General features: G+C 40.1%; 1 protein-coding gene across 1 annotated transcript; it reads left to right on the top strand.

Annotated features, from left to right (window-relative positions):
• Positions 1–2,037: 2,037 nt before the first annotated feature.
• Positions 2,038–7,025, top strand: IFNG (interferon gamma). The gene is made up of 4 exons (XM_019543258.1): positions 2,038–2,596; positions 4,151–4,219; positions 4,865–5,044; positions 5,863–7,025. Exons 1-4 carry the CDS (start codon positions 2,474–2,476, stop codon positions 5,986–5,988), a joined length of 498 nt encoding a protein of 165 aa, XP_019398803.1. The 5' UTR covers positions 2,038–2,473; the 3' UTR covers positions 5,989–7,025.
• Positions 7,026–9,530: the final 2,505 nt, after the last annotated feature.

Below are 9,530 nucleotides of genomic sequence, written 5' to 3' on the forward strand. Positions count from 1 at the left end.
GAAAATATTGCTAATGCCAAAAGTGTCCCCACATCTATGAAGAATTCTTATAAAATTAAAGGAAGGAAGGAAAGGAAAGAAAAAAACTCTTTCACCTTGGAGAGTAGGAAGTGTGGTCATTGTGGCTTTGTATGACTTTCCAAGGACATCATTGGTTAAAATTGCTGTAAGGTGCTGCTTGAACAAAGGGGTGTGAAACCTCTAGTTTGCATGAACGGTCAGGTGACTTACAGGCACCAAACTGAAAAAACTCACCGGTTTTATCGTTGCCCAGTTTGGAATAGTTAATATGCAATGGATACAGTCAATAATCCTAAAATATACCTTCTGTTAAGGTAACTCCCAGAGTTTTATAACTTAATCTATAAGCCTTACCTTGCTTGTGAGATTTGGTCACCTTCTCCACAGCATATCAAAATTCTCCATTTACCATTGATATGGTGGCTCATTTTTGCCCATTTTTCACCTATGTTGCCCAGGTGATCCCACAAGCTACATAGAGAATTCTGCAGACAAAGCAGAAACCTTTTGGCTGCACTCCCTCTTTCTCTTGGACCCCTTGTGTCAGAAAGTTCCCCATGTCCTAGCAGTGATCCTTTTGGACAGCATGCAGTATCAAAATGCCAACCTCCTCCTCACCTCTCTGTTTGACTAGAACAGAGGTGGCAGTGACCTTCGCTGGACAACGAGCCCACAAATATCTTCCTTTTGATTCTGTCTCCTGACTCCCTTCTTTTTCCCTTTCCCCTTCCAACAGGGTCCTCCCAGTCTATCTTTTTGTATACTACCTACTCTGAATTTTGTGATGGGCACTCAACTGCTTCTACCTGAAATCAATTTGGCTTCTACACAAAACAAATCTTGCAATCCCCTTTCTATGAATGTCTGTCCAGCCAAAGCTTGGCTACTACAAATATTAGTGATAAGCAAGCACAAACACAACATACAAAAACAACCTTTTCCTCCATTGTCCACCCAAGCCCAATCAGCAATATGTTTAAAAAGGGAAGTGTTCAGCAAGTGCCTCTTTATCACAAGGATGTGTGATTAAACCCATGTTTTCTTCAGCGTGATCCTTCTCCATGCATGCCCCAATGTTTTTATACTTCAAGAGTTTCTGTGCAAAGGAATGTGCAAACATGAGGCTTGAGATGTAACTATGACTACAGTATGGTTAATATTACTTGCATCCAAAATGTATCCGTTTGCAGCTCTAACTGTATGTCATGAAACAACTTGCAGGATTAAAGAGGGTGCTGACAGATGGCAGGTTGCAGTGTGACTGGCCACTGAAAGCACTTTGCAGCCAGACACTGACAGAAGTACATGCCTGATAGCATGGAAATATGAATTATATGAGGGTTCAGATGAAAGCGCTCCAAAACGGAGCGCCTTCATTGACATCTTTTAGCATGGCTGGGAGCAGGGCTTGGCTGATGCAGCTGAGCCCTGCTCCCTGCTCTTCCTTCAGAATAGGAGTGAGGGGGAGAGGAGTAGAGGGAGCTTCTTCTGGGGGTTGCCCAGCCAGTGCTGGAGGGTGCAGCAAGTGGATTGAAGCCCCTGTTCCTCAGAGTAACCACGAGTTACGGTGGTGAGCTTCACTTCTGTTGGCACCCAGAGTTAAAAAAGATGTAATTGTATTGGTATCAGAAGTAACTTACGTTTGTTAGGATTATTGAGTCTAAACTGAATTTGGAGGTGAAGGATCAGAAAACAGCATGCATGGCAACATGTTTTAAAGCAAGGACTATTTCTGTTTCACAATGTGCAACATTAAGCGATAATCTAAAACTTTTGAAGTAGTTTTGAAGAGTCCATTGTTAATCAAAATAGTCTCTTTTATGAGAAGACCACAAGCACCTTAGCTGTCAAACTGACCCCATAACCACAGTATGTGATTTCTTCATTTTCACATAGTTTGCAAGAATATTATCACTGAGCGCATATACTTTGTAAAACTAAGTGCCAAAATTTCCCTTCCTGCTTGTTCCCAACCACAAACACTTCATTTAAACAGTATCGTGCCACCTAAACTCTACCGTTAGATAAGCTGATGAAGCATGTGGGAAATTTCTGATGCCATGCTGTAGTCAAGTGAAAATGCTTTCGAGGGATCCCAGGTAGGGCTGGACATGTAACTGAGTGCTGTCTACTTTCATACTGGAGACTGGTTACTTAAAGGAAACTTTGTCAGTACTGAAATCCCACAAACCATACCTAATAATAAACCATTAAGCATCACCTCCTATCTAACACCATCTTGTCAGAAACTTGTGAAAAAAGATGTAATTCTTTTGGTGACGTGTTAAAAATATTCAACAGCCAGGTATAAATACAACTAGCAAGGCAGATGAAGTTCACTAATCTGCTTTCTTCCAATAGAAGAGCTGACAGAAAGTTAGCTTATTGCTTTTAGGTCTCATAACATATCCAAGAATCGTTTCAACTTTTCTACTTCAGTGTCTCCAGAGAAATGACTTATCAAACTTACCTCTTCATCTTTCTCTCCGTTCACCTGTCTTGTCTTGGATGCTTGGAAAGTACCATAATACCTTTCCAGGTACAGAGTGACATAGACAAACTGAAAATTGACTTTGTAAGTATAACTTTCTAATAATGTATTCTTCTTTCTCTTCTGCTTATGCTTTTGAATATAACTGAAACAGCTGGGTTTATGTCAAGTAATGTAATATAGTACTTTAACAACATAGAGTAAAATTAGGGTTTATTTGCCAGTTACTTAGTCTTTACATTAATTAAAGTTAAGAGGCTAGATCATTTCTTTGGCTTATACTATTCACACAACTAAGGTCCTCTAACTGAAGTGATTAAGGTAATGCAGTATTTTGCATCTCTCTCAGCAATTTCCTAACTTCCCCTCAGCAATGAGCTCAATGAAACAATCTGAAAAGAAAAAAAATCTTATAATAGTTAAGTTATAATGTTTTGAATCATCATTAGTTTTACATTGATATTTGTCATAATTAGTGATATAAACAGGAGAACTGAAAGCAACACAGAAAGAAAGTTACTTTGGCTTCAGCAAAGACATGATGGTTTTGCCTCTGTTAGGTTCCTCAGAGAAGGAACTGCTAGTGCCTATTCTGGTGCAACTTTGAAATATTTCTACCTTAATCATTGTTTCATAGGCTATCATGATTGTTGTGGGATCTTTCATTCTGTAATATTACCTCTTTTCACAGAGACCATGTAAGCAGTGTTAATTGGCTTTTATGATCACTTAAAACCCAATCAGATTATTTACTGACTTGAGCTGGATTTCTCACAGAATAAGAGCTTTAATTCTCCGTATTTCTCCTCAGAACATTTTAGTTCACTTTTGTAAATGCTGGAGAGATGCAGAATCCCATGAGCCTGGGGAACACAATCACTGTTTTCACCTCTGTCCCTAACTACCTCTGTTTATGTATCTATAGCATGGGTACAACAGTTCCTGTTATACCCTCAGAAGAATGGTGTGAGGCATATGTAACATTTGCAAAGTGCTTGGAGATTAATTGCAATAATGTTTTTATGTAAAACTCAGCGTTATCATTTGCTAGCTAGATTCTTATTACTTTAAGTGTGGCTTTGTAGAGTCAAATCTTAAGAAGGAGTAGATTTTTATCCTTCCTAAGGAACATAAAATTCAAGTTTGTTTCAAGTGCTTAGGGCCTCTCAAAATTGGTAGTAGTGCCTGGTACTTGAAATGTATGTTTAAGCCTTTACATTATCCCACTTCTTTTATAGTAATAATGTTATAGAACATAAAAGACCCACAAGAAACTATTTATTCTGCATTGCATGAATTATATTTGAACAGATTGGATAAAATATTGATATTTCTATAAAATCTAGAACAAGCTTTTAAAGCTCTGTATGTTACTATGTTTGAGATACAGTAGACCTGGAACAACTAGTTTTGTAAACCATGGTAAAATAGGCTAAAAGTTTTTATAGTACAAGTAGCAGATTAGCCAGTGGGACTTAACACGCTTTTGAATATGTTACATACTTCCTCAAAGATAAAAAAAAATCCCACCTGAAAATCCTTAATGCATGGGTTACATTGCCAATGCCTGCTCTTGACTTTGGCAAGTGCTGCTTGCTTTTCAGTTGATCTTATGCACCTTTTTATTCTCTGTTGCAGAATTCAAGCAATTCAGATGTAGCTGATGGCGGACCCATTTTTACAGAAAAGCTGAAAAGCTGGACAGAGGTAAGCTTATATTCTTAGGATCATATTTTGTGCAATGGTACGCCTACTTTGCATTGCTTTAGTAATACAATGCAGCTCCTAACATGAAGTAACTAGCCACAAGAAAAAAATCACCCTTCTATAAGTGATTCAGTAGCTTAGAGCTGACACAGGGATCCACTGGTCCATCAACCTTTCTGTCACTGCAGAGGGCACGGCTATACCAGTGTTATGGCTGGCTGATACAAGTTATGGCAGCTCTCAGGATACTTTTGCTTACATCATGAACTCAGCTCAAAACACAGCCAACTCAGAATGAAAGCTGAATCCATCCTGTATATTATCTTGTGTTGGGTTGCACTGAGTGCTCTTTGACATAAGAACATAAAAACAGCCATATTAGATTAAACCAATGGTCCATCTAGTCCACTGGCCTCCCTCTAAAAATTGAGAAAGGTTTGTAGTTTCTTGGCTGGCCTAATCCCACCATGCCTACAAAACAACTGGATCTTTCTCCAAAAGCAGTACTAGTGGATGGTTTAGAAGGAGAGCATACAAATACCTAGAGCAATCTGTCTCCCAAAGCTGGTGGCCTGCATTTTTGTTTTCAGCAGTTCTCTTTTGATGGAAGTTCATAAACCCATTTCCTTTTTCTTTTCCTAACAGGTAAATGAAAGAAGAATCTTATTTAGCCACATTATTTCCTTGTATCTGAAAATGTTTGAGAGCATCGACACAAGTAAAGCCCACATCAGAAATGTACATGAGTATCTGCTTGCCAAGAAAAGCAATCTTGCTAATGATTACAAAAAGATAAATGACATAATGGAGTTGGCGAAACTTCCGGTAAGCATAGGACTTTTTCTCCTGTTAACTCCACCTCTTTTCTTCATTAAGGACAAAATGTTTCACTAGAAGGTGCTCTCCCTCTGGCATTCATCCCCCTTTTTATGCAAAAAAACCACTACAGATTTACTCCAAGCCTACAGGCTAAGGTTCTTGCTTGAGTGGGATGACAGAAGGGAAGGTCAATTAAGGATATGTTTCAGGGTAGATTTTTAATTACATTTTTGTGTTTGTGTTTTTAAAATATTTAAGGACGTGCTCATAAAATAGCCCAACTGATGCATTTTAACAATCTAAAAATGAATTAATGAAAATAAAAAGCCATTCAGATTAGTAGTTTTAACCTTAGTTCATGCTATTTGTCAGTTATTTGTGTCCTCAACTGGTTTGAGGAAATTGTAAGTAGTTTATGGTCATATCTCAGGAAGGCTTAAGAAACAACCTCTGAAATGACACCTCAGATGTACAGTTAAGACCAGATGAACTTAATTATCATCAGTTGCATCAGTTTATTCTCTTCAGTATTGTATAACTGAGAAATTATCACCAATATAGCATATGTTACACAGCAGCTCTATTGCATGGAATACCGTTGATTTGTAGCACGTCATAAAATAATTGGAAACTGACAAACAAAATTCATGGAAAGATTGCTTCTCTTTATGGGAAGAGAGTGACAGAATAGTAGACTACGTTTCTTCAGGAAGTTTTACTTTGCTTTACAATGGAATGACCTTACAACACCATAGACCATGGAGCCTGAAAATTAGTTTACAGTATTGTTTTTCCTGAACTGTTTTTTTTTTTAATTATTACAGACGAGTGATTTGAAAATCCAGCGCAAGGCTATTAATGAACTTTCCCCCCTCTTACAAAAACTGGACTCCCCAACCGGTCGTTCAGAAAGAAGAAGGAGGCAAAATCCAAGAGGATGTAAATGTTAATGACTAGGTTTTGTCTATTATTATTATTATTCAGTTGTTATATAAATCTATTTATTAATATTTAACTATTTCTATCAACGATTATTTATAATGAAATCCAAGAAACACCGACATATTTATAATTTTTACTACTATGTAAGAAATCATTGGGTGCTATACACATGCTCTGCATGATCTAATTGGAGATTAGCTTAATCAAGTCTGTTGTGTGTTTGAATTAGAATGCTCAAGCATTGTCGCAGCATCACATCTATAAGCCCCTGTGGGTTTAAAAATAGCCACTGGGGTGTTTTAACTAAGATTCATTGAATAAGCTTTAGTTAAAGCATCCTGTGGCCATTTGTAAACATGAGGGGGGATTAATACATATGATGTTGTTACATTTTAATTAGAGCAGCTCTCCAGGAACTGCTTTCATTAAATTGCCCTCTGTCCACTCCCAAGCACATGTATAGGCACCCAATATTAGGTATTAGATTTATGATTATCTTTTGTAAGTTTATTCACTGGATAATACAGAGCTATGCAATATTTACCTGATATTTCCTGTGAACTGCATGTAAACATACTATGTGGGCCACTACTTTCTAAATAGCTGCCCGGTGCTATTTTGGCAGCTATATTTAAGATTTTGGCTAATCATGTATTTGTTTAGTATAAACAAAGGAGCCCAATTCAGAAAAGCACTTCTATTCAAGAATGCACTTTTTAATCTGGTTAGCTTTAACTACATACTAAAGTCAATGTGGTTTATGAACAGGCTTAGTTAAGCATATAGTGAACTGCTTTTCTGAACTGGGGCCTTGAGGACTGACTAATGCTAATTATTACATTTGGAAGTCATTAAGGATAAGGCTACTTCACAGCCACCCCTGGAGACAACTCTGTCTCAGTGGTGTAGCAGTATGTTATCTCAGGTGAATATGCAAAACATTGCACTGATATATTATTTAAGACTGATGGAAGTTGAAAATCCTTATTTTGTTAATTTGTTAATTTAAGAACAGAAACAATTGAATAAAATATTTTTACATTTATTCATTGTGTGCAGTACATCTTTGTAAAAGTACCATTTCTACAGTTATACCATTGTACTGATACCAGGGATTATCTATATTTTATTTCACTGAGTTAGAGACTTGGTCCAAATACCGATAATGTTTTTGAAGGAGTGTCATCAAGAAAAGCTTTGGGGCTGATTTTTTTCAGAGTACCTGAAGCTCCTGTTTAGAGGGGGGTAGACAAACATCGTTCTGTTTTGCAGAAATGTTGATAGTTTGAAACGTGACTTTCTATTTAAAAGAATGGGCTGGCGGTCTCTCCCAGAGCCTTTGAGCCTGCAAGCAATTGAGAACTGAGGCCTCTGAGGAGCCAGAAGGCTGGGACCTTATGACAGAGAACTTGGACCTCCTAGACTCTGAGTTTTCTAATTTCCTATTACACCGATTGCTCAGCAACTGGGAATACCATGTGCAGGACATGTCTGAGAGAACCCTGCCTGGGTTTAACTGCAACTATACTGAAACAGAACTGGGAGGTAGGCCTATTGAAAGCCTCTGAAAGCCTATTGAAAGGTCAGAAGAGAGAGCAGCAGGGGGATGTCATGGTGGGTGCCTGCTGCTGGCCAGCAATCCAGAAGGAAGAATGGATGAGGCCTTCTTTAAACAAGCAACAGAAGCTTCCAAATTGCAGAACCTGGTTCTCATGGGGGGCTTTAATTACCATGACATTTGTAGGGAGGGAAATGCTACAGTGCACAGAAAGTCCAGCAAATTCTTGGGAGTGTATTGGGTAGGGCCTGATTAATGCATAGGCAAACTAGGCACATGCCTAGGGCTCCAAGCTGCATGGGGTGGGGGTGGTCCTTCCTTACTGTGTGCCGTCAAGAGCCCGAGTGCTCTCGCAGCAGTCCCAAGGCTGGTCTTCAGGACATGTCTGAGAGAACCCTGCCTGAGTTTAACTACAACTGTACTGGAGCAGAACTGGGAGGCAGGCAGCACTACTATTTCCCCGTGACCTGCCTCAGCACTGAGGGCTCTTTTAGCACAGGCTGGGCCCGTCAGGCTCTAGCTGTCCATCTTCATGGCCGATGGCTAACTCAAGCAGCCTCTGCTGCTCTCTAGCTCCCAAGGCTCGGGCCCATGCACCACCCTGCACACCATGGGACGTGGCTGCTTGCCAGGAGATGGGGTGTGAGCTGCCTCACTGCAGCCCCAAGCCCTTGTCCCATGCGCTGCCCCATGCACTGTGTGGTCCACTGGCCCTGCTGGTGTTGCAGGCTCCAGATGCCACTTACGGCTCCCAAAGTCTGGGCTCTGCACACCAAACTGCATACCATGATGGGCCCAAGGAGTCTCACACTTCCCCCAGGGCCGGGTCTGTGTGCACAGTCCGTGTGCCATCAACAGCCTGAGCAGTCTTGCACTGCTCCCAAGGCTGCTCCTCCAGTGGCAGCTTCAGGAGCCTTGGGCCTATTGCCCGTTGGGGGAGAGCTCCCCAGCTTTTTTTGGCTCCGCACCACATTTTGCCCCTCACGCTGGGCACACAGCTCCTTTTATATGCTCCAGGGCTCCACCCCTGAAGTCTTCTAGACCTGACAGTTTACAGTCTTCAATCAGGTCCGAGGGAGCTCTTCTCCTCCTCCCCTCAGGCAAGGAACGTAACTTTATTTCTCTTGCTGCCTCTTGATTGGTGGATGGGCTCCACCAATCCAGACAGCAGGATCTCACGCCTGGGACTCAACCCAAACTCTGAAAGGTGAGCCTGCTACAACTAGAGTACAAGTGCGGCTCAGAGCAAAGATAGTGAAGAATACAAACCTCCAGAACAACACTTACACTCTTCCCTAGTACTACACCAAGTTTCTACTTTTTCTAGGATTCCTTTAGGTGGAACTACTATTTTTTCCAGATAAAACACACTGCTAGAAGACTGTTTTAGACTGGACATAAGGAAAAACTTCTTTACTGTCCAGCCCTAGTGTCTATGAAATCTATGCACAGAGGATTTAATGTATTAAGCAGAAGTAAAAATCAAAAGATAAAATCAGTTATTAGAGAAACAATAAATACTGTCCAGGAAAATCACTGATGTTTCCAACATAACTTTTGTACTATTATTCTTTCTTTGCAATCCCCACCTTTTCCCAGTTTCTGTAGATCTCCCCTCCGCCACTTTCACATGCACAGAGTGTTCATTTCTAATAGATTGCCGCATTACTTATAACCGCAAATTTCAAGTCACTGGGTCAAAGCAAATATGGCAGAGGGTGGGGTGATCCAGAAGACTCTTCTTAGCAGACTAAGCTCAGAGTACCAGTGGTGATACACCTCAAGTGCAGGACAACCCAAATTTCTTGTGGCAATTTTTCTCTCTCCATGCTCTGAAAAACTATTCAATATCATGCTGTAAGCTTCAATGAAAGCAGTTTGATTGATAAGTATTGTTACACATCAAAATAAATTCCACAGGAAGCAGAGATCAAGGGTAAACTGACTTACAGTGTCAGAGGTCATGGTTATAATGATAGCAGAGTTATCTTT

Source organism: Crocodylus porosus, unplaced genomic scaffold, assembly GCF_001723895.1.
Source record: "Crocodylus porosus isolate Cpor-Errol unplaced genomic scaffold, CroPor_comp1, whole genome shotgun sequence".
In the NCBI taxonomy this organism is placed as follows: Eukaryota; Metazoa; Chordata; order Crocodylia; family Crocodylidae; genus Crocodylus; species Crocodylus porosus.